A 13,617-nucleotide genomic window follows, 5' to 3' on the forward strand; every position below is an offset into this window, starting at 1 on the left:
ATCAGCTAATGTAAGCCAGTCTAATAGCATGGAGACTGTGAAATGTTTAGTATTTCATGAAATAACAGAAGTCAGACATCTTATAGTCATTCATAGAACCAAAATTATTTACATATTTCCTTACACATTTCCTTTTTGACTGATATAGAGGAAAATGGAAAGACAGCCAAGCTTAATTTAGCTGAGGAAAGATGCACAGGAGAGGCAGAAAAAGAAAGAGAGAAGGGGAGAAGATGGGGGAAAGAAGAGAGAAAAGGCAGATACTGGCAAAAAAGGGACACTTAAAAATGTAGCCTAGACAGTTCAATCATCCACAAACTTTCCTAGATCCATGGGAACCGAAGAGACGACTACGTTTAGCCCATACAATGATCTTGTTTGGTGGGACCTGCTTCTAAACGTTAATGAAGAGGTTAGATACTTGGGAAATTATAGACAAAAATGTCCGATTTGAATGTGTTAAATATCAATATAACTGTGTGTTCAGAGCGTTTAGACAGTTTAGGCAGAGAATTTTGGTATTTTTGTAGAACACGTATTAATTACAAATATGCTCTCCTGTCACAGGATGCATGAATCTTCTTTTGAATAAGAGTTGTACATATTCAGTACAACTCAAATTCAGGATTACAACCTGTGGAAATGTCTGCCCAGTGCCCTCGTTTCCTGGATCTCCTAACACATCTGCTCACATTGTTTAGTGCTACTCCTGTTTAGAGAGGGGATTACAGGAAGCCCTGGGAGAGGCACGATGTAACGACATGACTGTTATCCCAGATAAATCTGTTATCCTGCCTGCATTTGTTCAGGAAACTCAGCCGAGGGGGATTAGGGTTAGATAAGGGTGTGTGGTGATATGGGGGCTAATCTCTGTGTCCTCCTACAGATTCACCTTTGAAATAGCCTAGTGTCGCACCCTAATGGGTCCCCAGACTGGGTCCCCAGACTGGGCTATATACACACACTATCGCTCAGTTTTTTCCTCACAGACACACACAAACTCACACAAACATAAAACACACATCTCAAATACTCATTGTTTTTGTTTGAGCTCAGTGTCTGTGGGTGTATCATCGGGACAAAAAACTAAGCTTATAAGTACTCATCTCTTGAAAAAAATGTCTGTCTCCTTCCATTAATAATATATTCATTCTATTGTCTCACATTTTCAAATCCAGCTCGGTCACAAATAAGAAGTTTGATCTGCTTCATTGTTAGCATAATTATCATAATTCAGTTGTTTTATTATTAGAATCATCATCCTCAACTGTTTTCTGCCAGCTGGCAATGTTTTACTTCATTCAGTTCATGTGTTGGAATAATAGAGTGTGGTGTCCGACATGAACATGACATCATAGTTGAATGCCTCATGGCTGTAGCAGGGGGGGATTAATCTAAATACATTATGTATGATCTGAAACAGGGATTAAAAATCCCTTTCTCTTTCTACTTTTTACTAGATTAACACACCCTATAATCTGTGACCTGTAATCTGACAGTGGAATAAAACTCATGTGTTTATCTGTCACTCATAGCATATAATGCCTAAAATCTACAACAGAGAAGACATGGAGACTTTTGTTTGTTTAACCTACTTTATTTATTTTCTGGCAAATAAAGGACACATTATATAATGTAAATTATACTTATTCGCAGATTTCTTCAACAGAACTTTTTTGTTCATCCCTGTCCCCCACAGCCAGGTCAGGTACCCAACACTGTACCCATCAGTCCCCCCCACCCCCCCGGCCCCCACGCTGTGGGACCCCACCCCCGGTCCCAGCCGATGCTCCAGCACCCAGGCCAAGTAGGTCATTTGTGGTGTGGCAGAGAGGTTGTTTGGTCGCTGCCCCCTCCCATCCCTCCTCCCGTCCCTCCTCCCATCCCATCCTGACAGCAGTAAGTACCAGAGACTGATGACCCTGTTCATTTAGCCAGGCTCTAGGGAACCTCCGCTCATTGTCCCTAATAGGATACACACACATACACGTACGCACACACACACGTACACGCACACACACACACACATGCGCGCACACACACACGCACATGCATACACACAAAGTGTTTATAATAGAATGTGATCAACATCAGGCCACACTACGGGGGCGGGGACGCCCAACTGATTCTCTCCAGGTTTCTCTTCATAATGACCCTTGCTGAACAAAGGCAGAAACCATCATGTTCCACCCCTGTCAGAATGTCCATTGTCCACAGTACGATGTGATATGTAGGCTATAGAGTAGACCTGGTGTACTGTGTTATCTGCTATTAAATAAGTAACAGCAACTCACTATGCAGCGGGAATTCACAATACTCCAATGTACCCCATATCACAAACACACATGACAAGAACACATGCAGATCAATAGGACATATTTTTATGCATACAAGTACACACCCTTTCCCGCTCCCATGGCCAGCCAGGCATGTCTAATCACACTGTTGGAATAATCCCAGCTTGTAAAGATTTTTAGGGCCAATTTTGCTGACACAGATTAAGCATGGGTTTGCCGACACTAGGCTTAGTCTCAGTCCATGTAACCGGCCATCAGTGTTACAGTGTGTGATCCTGGTTTTACTATATATATAGTAGTCCTCTTAAATATCCACTACCAACAGATAAAGGTAACTTCAAATGACAGAGAAAGATTGTAATTTGCATAATTTATTCATCAAAAATCTACTTCATGAAGAAAGAATAAATACAACTCCAGCTTCAAGAGCTAAAATAACTGTGTGTAGCCATCTCCTGTAACTATCCATCAGTCTCATACATTGACTGGGAGACGTTTTTGCCCAGTCATCTATACAGTACTGCTTTGACTGTCACTTTCTAGGGGTTTCAAGCCTCCTATAGCATTTTGATAGAATTGAGATCATATATTCTTTGAATGGCTATGTCCTCTGATACAAAATGGAATTTATGAAGTTGGACAAGCCCTGAGGCAGCAAACCATCCCAAAACTATAATGACACCTCTTCCAAGCTTTATGGTTGGTATGAGGTTCTTCGGTTCTCTACAACTCCACCTTTGACTCAACTTTCTAGGGCACATTGTTCCAGTAGTTTCCAGTAGTCTTATCCAGCTGTTCTGACAAACATCACTCTTGTCATTATATTTTTTCTGGAGAGTAGAGTCTTCTACTTTTTGAACAACCACGAAAGCAAAGTTTGTGTTGAATCTCTCTGATAGACTCATGCACTTCAACATTGTGGCAAGAGAGGCCTACAGATCCCTTGACGTTACCCTGGGGTTCTTCTAACCTTCATCTCTCAATCAGCTCCTGGATTTGTTGTGATGAACACTCCTATGTAGACTGCCATTGTAGATGATCCATCGCAATACGTTTGGTTGCTTTTTCTGTTTATTTCAATTGCATAGATGGTTTCAAAGTAAAAACAAATTCTGTTAGTGTGATCTATCAAATTGGATTTGGAATTTAGCTCAAATATTTGGAATTTAGCTCAAATATCCATGTGCCCAAACATGTGAAAAGAAAAAGACAACTTTCCAACGGTATACACAGCTTAATCCAATTGTCTTCATCAGTGCTAGAAGACACCTACTGTTCTTCTTATTTACATGAAAGGCCAGCCTTGAAAACCAAGCTCTAGGAGTATCAACGCATGTAAAATACAAAGGATGTGTCTCTCTTTCTTCTGACTGTGTTGCAGTTGGCTCCCAGAGCCTTTGTAATGTTGCGTACCCTCTATTCAGACACCCAGAATAACCCCTTCCTGCATATGGCATCACCAGGGGCTAACCTGCCAATCACACGCCAGGGATTCCGACTGAGGAAACATGGCCGTTATTCTGCACTCTTTTCAGAACCGGTGATCCGAGACCTGTTAGTGGCAGCATAAAGAGAACGACTCACACACACAACCTGTTAGCAGTTACATAAAGACGACCACTAAAACAAGCGTTAACAGGTCCTGGAAGGAAAAAAATCACAAATCATGGTGTACCCTACTCCTGACTACCTGGATAGGACAGTTTCCTCCTTCTTTCTAAACTGTACACCTAACAAGCGATGTGTGCATGCCAGGCTTGGAATTTTGTCATTTTATGGGCAAGGCCATTTGGCCTTCGGTGTGACAAAAAAATGTGTGGCCCAATGGCCACATGCCAGGGCACAAAGGCCACTGAGTGAAATAAGGGGATTTGGGGCTCAGAAATAAACAACTTGAATTGCTATTAAGAAGAAAACATACATTGCATAAAAAAACATGCATATTAACTTGTTTAATTAATATCATACTTTGAATAATAAATTATTATAACTGATATAGTTTTCCACATACAAAGTTAAATGATCATGTTTTAATCCTTGAAATTACATCTGTTGACAGTTAAGTTACATTAAGGCTAGCTAGTTAGATGGCTTACATTACCTGAGTTACCCAAAAGTAAACCGCAAGGTATATTTTAACATCACAATCACCTGCGCTAATGGGTACAACCTAAACAAACAAATATAGTGACTTATTTGTGCGCAGAGAAAGTCACTTTGGTTTTAATCTTTCACCACACACAAGGCTATGTTGAGTGATGTCAAACCTAACCTTACTTCTCTGAGCTCTCAAAAAACATTCAGGGGTACTCTCCCACTCGGAGGTTGGAACATTTCCAGCTGCTCATTAACACATTCCAAAAGAGAGGTCTGATTCAGTTAAGCACTAAAGTCAGCTATCTGGTAACTAGATAGCTTGCATACCTGCATGTAGTCCATTCTTGTGGTTGTTCTTAGTTGCGAACTACAAACTAATTTTGGAATAAACTGCTGGCCGAGAGATTTTGACAGTAGCAGGGATACAAAGACATGAACTTACACATATTACACATATAATGCAGAGTCAATGAAGGATAATTAAAAGACAGGATCATCAAGGTTACCATAAGAATTACGGCTTCTCAGATCAATAGCTCTTTTTCACACAAAACCTTTCCTTTCCCTTACTTCCTTTCGGCAACATGCTCAAGGAACGTTACAAAATGATTTTCCTTTTAGATGACTGAAAACAACCAACTTCATCTGGACCATTCACTCCCCAGGCCCCATCATTCGAACAAAACAAGGAGGCCTGGAGTCTGCGTTGGGATGACCCATGCTGGATGGGGAGTAACTTGGACAGACAGTTGTTCCGTAGCAGCTTGGCAGGATCAGCAGTGCCAGGCTTTCTATTCCCCAGACTGCCCAGAGCCCCTTCTGTTCAATTATCCACTCCTCCCCTTTGACGATAACCCCCGTACCTGTTTTATGTGGACTGGGTTGTGTAGGTGTGGGCGTACATTCCAGAGAAGATGAGATGCGGGTTTGAAATAGCAGAAGACCTAATGACCGCCCTCTAATTGCACAACGTCAATATTGTTGCATTTTAAATCCCACAGCACTCGTATAAGACGCTGCCAAAGATCTCGCAGAATGCCATGCACTCAGAGAAGATGCTGAGCGATACAGTAGCTTAATACTGTGATTTGTCCAGTGTCGACAACATGAACATAAAAGCAGGAAAACAACGCAGCTATTCAAAGATAAAAGTTTCTTTCGGCTTAGACACCTACCTTGGGACTTGAATTCATAAAGAAAAGGTGGGTAATGCAGGTGTTATATTGATTATTAATGTGTACATAATAGGAGACTCCAGCAATGTTTATGGTTCCAATTAGAATCAGCACGATCAATACAATCAGTCATGATAAGAATACAGAGTCACTGTATTAGTGTCAGAACAAGCCCCTTCACAACAAGGTGCTTACAGAAAGAAACGGAGTACAGGTACAATAAATATAATAGAAAACGTTACTATTAATAGAATAGGTAATTGGAGGATCCCTTCTGTTCTTCATTGAAAATCTAGGCCTTTACAACAACCATATACAGTGGGGAGAACAAGTATTTGATAACCTGCAAAATCAGCAGTGTTTCCCCACTTACAAAGCATGTAGAATTATTTAATTTTTATCATAGGTACTCTTCAACAGTGAATCTAAAACAAAAATCCAGAAAATCACATTGTATTATTTTTAAGTCATTTATTTGTATTTTATTGCATGATATAAGTATTTGATACATCAGAAAAGCAGAACTTAATATTTGGTACAGAAACCTTTGTTTGCAATTACAGAGATCATACATTTCCTGTAATTCTTGACCAGGTTTGCACACACTGTAGCAGGGATTTTGGTTATCGCTGGGCAATACAGACTATCAGCTCCCTCCAAAGATTTTCTATTGGGTTCAGGTCTAGAGACTGGCTAGGCCACTCCAGGACCTTGAGATGCTTCTTACTGAGCCACTCCTTAGTTGCCCTGGCTGTGTGTTTCGGGTAGTAGTCATGCTGGAAGACCCAGCCACGACCCATCTTCAATCCATGACGGCGTAGTGTGTTTCTTTGAGACTGTGGTCCCAGCTCTCTTCAGTCATTGAACAGGTCCTGACGTTTAGTTCTGGGCTGATCCCTCACCTTCCTCATGATCATTGATGCCCCACAAGGTGAGATCTTGCATGGAGCCCCAGACCGAGGGAGATTGACCGTCATCTTGAACCTCTTCCATCTTCTAAGAATTGCGCCAACAGTAGTTGCCTTCTCACCAAGCTGCTTGCCTATTGTCCTGTAGCCCATCCCAGCCTTGTGCAGGTCTACAATTTTATCCCTGATGTCCTTACACAGCTCTCTGGTCTTGGCCATTTTGGAGAGGTTGGAGTCTGTTTGATTGAGTGTGTGGACAGGTGTATTTTATACAGGTAACAAGTTCAAACAGGTGCAGTTAATACAGGTAATGAGTGGAGAACAGGAGGGCTTCTTAAAGAAAAACTAACAGGTCTGTGGTTGGTAGGTGATCAAATACTTATTTCATGCAATAAAATGCAAAATAAGTATTTAAAAATCATACAATGTGATTTTCTGGATTTTAGTTTTAGATTCCGTCTCTCACAGTTGAAGTGTACATATGATAAAAATGACAGACCAAGTAGGAAAACCTGCAAAATCGGCAGTGTATCAAATACTTGTTCTCCCCACTGTAAGTACACATTTCAAATTTTTTGTAGTGGTGGGCACCAACATCAATAATTCAATATAGTTCAGATATGATAGGTATCTTGTCATTGAATTCTTATTCTTAAAATCACTAATGAAAAGTGATATTTCATAGAAAAACAATGATGCAAAGTTAAACAAATCAATCTATTTTGCTATCTTTTATGTTGGTCTACTCATCTCATCTATTTTCCACTCTGTCGATAGTGAATATTAAATGAATATTTCTTATCAAAATGATATTAAAAATCCTCTTTGATTGCTTACCAATATGCTAGCTCAATCATCCATCTGGCTATGGCTAATTCTCCTAACTCCCACCCTGTAAACCCCAATCCAGCCTTTCGCCAATCCCAACTAGCTCGGAGAGCCATGCAAGTTGTTACCGACAAAACCTAAAGGTCGCAAAGGTCTAAACAAACAAAATTCAGCACTTCTGATTTGAATAATGCAATTCATGTTCCACTTAAAAACAGTAAAACTAGCATGAAATGTCCCTCCTGTTGTTTAAGAACAATAGCTAAACATTTAACATAGGAGGTACAGTATATGGAAGCTACTGTCACAACAAATTTCAAGTCTTGAAATATGACATAAACAAATGACATTTACACAAGCTCAAAATTAACACAGTGCCTTATGGAACAGTCTAAAGCAGTGGTTCTCCAGGCCTCAGGGTCCAAAGTATTGTTGGTTTTTAATACCTCTAAAAAGTGACATTTGACCTGGGAAAACGGGTGAACGCAATTAACTATCAGGAAGAATGGAAAACAAGCAGTAGCCTGGGTTCCCAGGCTCAGAGTTGAGAACCCCTAGTCTAATGTGGCCCAGCACCCTCAAATAATATTCACCTCCTCAGCTTTGGGACCCTCACCAAAATGAAGTATTTGGAGGGGTAGATGTTCCTTTGTTTCTTCATCTAGGAAAAACAAACATCTGTGTAGACTAGAGTTAATGTGTAACAGTAAGACATACAATGAAAAAGTTAACATTCGTGAAGACTGATGTTTAGTTAGACCTTTATTTAATGTAGTTGAGCAGGCCAAAACAGGTTAACTGTAAAATATATTTCCACTTCTTGGATTTCCACTCGACATTTCCTAAAAAACATTAGGCCATTAACCAACAGTCACACAGGTCAACATAAACTGAAGTTCAATCCATAGCTTTTAGTTCTTTAGTGCAAACATTGTTACATTTTTAACCTTCACAAGACCTCTGCCATTTCCCTTAACCCAGATGTCTTCAGCAAACCTCTCCTTCTCCAGGAGCTGGTTTTGAAGTGAACTTGCACTTGTGGACTTTCAGGTTATGTCTACAAGCATAAGCATTCCCACAGTCCCTGCACACAAATGCTTTGACACCAGTGTGCACACGCTCATGGTATTTTAGGTGACTTTTTTGTCTGAACTTCTTACCACACTGACGACATTCATAGGGTTTCTCCCCTGTGTGGGTGCGCATGTGAATCTTGAGGAAGTTGTACATAAAGCCTTTACCGCAAACGTTACAGTAATATGGCTTCAATCCCGTGTGAGTGACCTTGTGAATTTTCAAGGCATGATGATACCGAAAACCTTCCCCACAAATGTCGCACTTAAATTGTTTTTCTCCCGTGTGAGCGACCTTGTGAATCTTCAGGGCATGATGATACCGAAAACCTTCCCCACAAACGTCACACCTGAACGGTTGCTCTCCTGTGTGAATTCGCACATGCTGATCAAGAGACATTTTCACATCAAAGTCTTTCCCGCAGTGATTGCAGACATAAGGCTTTGAACTGGACTGCAGATGACGTCTCTTGTGATTTCGGAAGGAGGAGGGTTCGAAGAAAGCTTTCTCACAGACATCACACTTGTAAGGCCTTTCGCCAGTGTGCCGAATTTTATGAATCTTTAGAGATCCAGACTGGGTGAAACGTTTTCCACATATTTCACAGCAATACAACTTCTGCCCTGTGTGAGTAACTTTGTGTCGGCTCAAATTAGCACTTTGACTAAACTTTTTGCCACAGATGTCACAAGAAAATGGTTTCTCCGCCCCATGAAGAGTCATATGGCTTTTGAGATGGCACTTTCGGCCAAAACATTTGCCGCACACATCACAGACAAAAGATTTCCCTCTCGTTTCTCCAGGATGGCTGTCCCCCATATGCCTTCTGAGAGCCGCCGCGTCGCTGAAACGTTCGGTACATTGAGTACAGTTATTGTCTTTTGGTACATGACTCTTCTTATGGACAGCTAAGGTTGAAGTGGTAAAGAAAAGTTTGCCACAGGTTTCACAGCAATACTTCCGCTCTCCTGAATGCGTAGCCTCGTGGTCAACCAATCTTCGTTTCCACTTAAAAGTCTTTGGGCAAACAGAGCAGCTGAAGTTCTTCTCTACATCACTACCACACTTGTGTCTCTCTAGCTCCTTCTCCCCTAGAAACGTTCTCTCACAACCTGCGCATGCAACCGTTTTCTCTGTTGTGTGTCGCCTAACGTGCGACTGCAAGGCGGTTTTCTGGCGAAACGCAGCATCGCATTCAGTACATTTGAAGGGTTTCTCTCCAGAATGTGTCATAGAGTGTTCCTCAAGTCGCCTCTTTGAGCTAAACGACTTCCCGCACTGCAAGCAGCTATAGGGTTTTGAGTGGATCCGTAAGTGTTTATTAAGTAAACATCTCAACTTGAAATTTTTTCCACAATGAGAACAGCTGAAGGGCTGCCTGTCTCGTTTGTCTGGTTCTGATGCAGGCAGGGTACAGGAGTTCAGATTATCGTTTTCTGGGAGATGAACCAGAGGGAGCGAGTCCTCAACTGAAGCAGGTGAGGACAGTGGGGCAGAGTCAGGATCCACATCTGTAAAATAGGGATGAAAGGAGTTGTGATGTTGAATGTTGCTTTGTACCATAATGGTAAATAAACCAGTACATTACATTTAAAGGCAAAACAAATGTGACAAATTAAACATATACAATGGGTGAAACATGTGAGTGATAAGGAACACATCATGGGATCTGTTTATTTGGAGGGAGTGGTAGCATCCAATGATTGGATTCCAAGGCAGAGAGGGAAGAGTCCTGACGCCTTATACCTAGCAGAGAGGGAAGAGTCCTGACGCCTTATACCTAGCAGAGAGGGAAGAGTCCTGACGCCTTATACCTAGCAGAGAGGGAAGAGTCCTGACGCCTTATACCTAGCAGAGAGGGAAGAGTCCTGACGCCTTATACCTAGCAGAGAGTCCTGACGCCTTATACCTAGCAGAGAGGGAAGAGTACTGACGCCTTATACCTAGCAGAGAGGGAAGAGTACTGACGCCTTATACCTAGCAGAGAGGGAAGAGTACTGACGCCTTATACCTAGCAGAGAGGGAAGAGTACTGACGCCTTATACCTAGCAGAGAGGGAAGAGTACTGACGCCTTATACCTAGCAGAGAGGGAAGAGTACTGACGCCTTATACCTAGCAGAGAGGGAAGAGTACTGACGCCTTATACCTAGCAGAGAGGGAAGAGTACTGACGCCTTATACCTAGCAGAGAGGGAAGAGTACTGACGCCTTATACCTAGCAGAGAGGGAAGAGTACTGACGCCTTATACCTAGCAGAGAGGGAAGAGTACTGACGCCTTATACCTAGCAGAGAGGGAAGAGTACTGACGCCTTATACCTAGCAGAGAGGGAAGAGTACTGACGCCTTATACCTAGCAGAGAGGGAAGAGTACTGACGCCTTATACCTAGCAGAGAGGGAAGAGTACTGACGCCTTATACCTAGCAGAGAGGGAAGAGTACTGACGCCTTATACCTAGCAGAGAGGGAAGAGTACTGACGCCTTATACCTAGCAGAGAGGGAAGAGTACTGACGCCTTATACCTAGCAGAGAGGGAAGAGTACTGACGCCTTATACCTAGCAGAGAGGGAAGAGTACTGACGCCTTATACCTAGCAGAGAGGGAAGAGTACTGACGCCTTATACCTAGCAGAGAGGGAAGAGTACTGACGCCTTATACCTAGCAGAGAGGGAAGAGTACTGACGCATTATACCTAGCAGAGAGGGAAGAGTACTGACGCATTATACCTAGCAGAGAGGGAAGAGTACTGACGCTTTATACCTAGCAGAGAGGGAAGAGTACTGACGCATTATACCTAGCAGAGAGGGAAGAAGAGAATACAGAAGAGATACTTTATGTGAAAACTGACAAATGTTCCCTTTTCATGTGAGGAAAAATAGCATCTCTCAGTATGTATTGAGAGTACAGTAAACAATGCATGTACAATCCAAATAGCTGGTAACTATTATTTCTACCATTTCTTGTGACAGGTATATTTGCTTCAGCATAGCCTATGAACCAAGCTCTGCCAAAACACAGAGAATGATGGAGCAGATAAGAAAATGCATCTTCAGCAGTCAGTAAACTATGTTATAAATGCAGCAATGCTCACACTGGAATACATGCAAATGTTCCAAAACGCAAGCTGCGGGAAACACTGTTCTTCTGAAAAGCACACATACCAGTTCATTTGGAACAATAATAAATATCAGTTAGAAATGCCTAACTAAGAGGTGCAATCTAAAGATTAAACAACCAGCAGCAAGAGTGGCTATTGTGACAACTAGGATTCTGCCTCCATTGCTGAAAGAACTTTGAAACATTCTTTCAGTCTACCATCAATGTATTAATTCAGTAGAAGCAGGTTAAAAAAAATTGCTATGAACCTCCGCAGTGTGGTTCTGATCCTATCAAAAGCCAAAAGAGTAATTATTTATGGTGCAAGTAATTTTGTAGATCAGAGAGTTGGCAGTCAACTTTAGTAGTTTTGGACCTGTGAAACACAACACTCATCAATTGAGATCAATTGATGAGAGTTGTTTTTGGAGGCCTGTGGCAATTTAAAGTGGGTAATCACGTGATTACAGAGGATCTTTAAATGCGTTTAGAAATTAAGTGGATAGTCTGTCCTGTATACACTGAACCTGGTACAATTAAATCCAACTATAGCATCGGGTCGTGGCATAGGAAATGGTATACAGATGCACAAGATACGGGAAGAGTAACAACAACTATAGAAATAGAAGTTACCATGTTTTGCATTTTCTTCCCTCCTTCCCGCCGGAGTGTCTGTCTCCAATGCGCTCACTTCCGATTCGACCACGTAAGTTAGCAGAGCTATTTTCTCTACCGATGATTTACTCAATATTTCCATGAATGATGCAAACTTTCTCTGAAAGATTAAGAACAATTAAACTTCATTATTAAATTAACTCAATATTCAATTCAAACAGTCACAGCCAAACCGATACCTTTGCATGTGTTCAATTCCCTCACCGTTTTGGCTTTATTCATGCGTTGTATTTCTTTCTTTGGCAGACGATTCTCTTCATTCCCCATAACAACAGCAAAGCACTCATCTAAGAGTCTCGACACCTCCCGAACGGCTGATGTTACCAATGTATCCATAATAATGGATAATTGTGTCTGAAAAACCTCGCTGTCCAACATGTTTATTTGAAGCAGGCAAGAATTACTAATAACTTCCGGGAAATCCTTGGCGCGTTCGAGAGGATCAAAATCGCAATGCATTTTGGGTAAATTGTCACTTAGTGCTTCCGGTGTCTGATAACGTGTAAACTGAGACAATTGGACTAAAACTAAAATTGCATACAACGTATAAGTACGTAATTCGCGGATAATGGTGTAGTACGTAGGCTAGTATGCCAGTATTGGGAGCAATTGGGATATTTAATTCGACATAGTTTACAAGCCAGTAATTATTTTAATGCCAAAACAAGCCAGAGCAATTTTAATGCCCCAACAAGAATATATTACCAGTTGTTAGGTACCAGTCATTGTAACTAATACTTGTATTTATTACATTGTTAATTTAATTGTGCTAAACATTGTGTAACATTGTTGCAATGTGTTAAAAAATGTGTTACAATTGCTACATTACAGGAAGATGTTATTGAATATACACTGAACAAAATTATAAACGCAACGCAACACTTATTTATCATGAGCTGAACTCAAAGATCTAAGACTTTCTCTATGTACACAAAAGGCCTATTGTTCTCAAAAACTTTTCACAAATCTGCCTAAATCTGTGTTAGTGAGCACTTCTTTGCCGAGATAATCCATCCATCTCACAGGTGTGGCATATCAAGATGCTGATTAGACAGCATGATTATTGCATAGGTGTGCCTTAGGCTGGCCACAATAAAAGGCCACTCTAAAATGTGCATAGAGAAAGTCTTAGATCTATGAGTTCAGCTCATGGTAAATGGGGGCAAAAACAAAAGTGTTGCGTTTATCATTTTGTTCCGTGTATTTCATTTAGAAGTTCAAAATTACTTTAAAGGGGGTACAGACAATGTGGCCATATTTATTGTTTATTAAAAAAACTAACTTTATTTGAGAATTAATTTCACTATTTCTGGAAAGTGCCATAGAACTACAGTCAAGGCACATTGTTTTGAATATATATATATTCATAACCACCGCATATAAAAACATTTCCAAAGATTTCTGTTTCATTACTTATCTTTCATATCAACCATATATCGTATATCAATCTTAAATAATAAAAATCTGA

General features: G+C 40.9%; 1 protein-coding gene across 1 annotated transcript; it reads right to left on the minus strand.

The window, feature by feature from the left end:
- Window positions 1-8,049: 8,049 nt before the first annotated feature.
- Window positions 8,050-12,629, minus strand: LOC105006780 (zinc finger protein 431-like). The gene is made up of 3 exons (XM_010865453.5): window positions 12,354-12,629; window positions 12,108-12,249; window positions 8,050-9,890 (listed from the first exon to the last, which is right to left on the minus strand). Exons 1-3 carry the CDS (start codon window positions 12,606-12,608, stop codon window positions 8,293-8,295), a joined length of 1,995 nt encoding a protein of 664 aa, XP_010863755.3. The 5' UTR covers window positions 12,609-12,629; the 3' UTR covers window positions 8,050-8,292.
- Window positions 12,630-13,617: the final 988 nt, after the last annotated feature.

The sequence above is a fragment of the Esox lucius genome, chromosome 5, assembly GCF_011004845.1.
Source record: "Esox lucius isolate fEsoLuc1 chromosome 5, fEsoLuc1.pri, whole genome shotgun sequence".
Classification (NCBI taxonomy): Eukaryota; Metazoa; Chordata; class Actinopteri; order Esociformes; family Esocidae; genus Esox; species Esox lucius.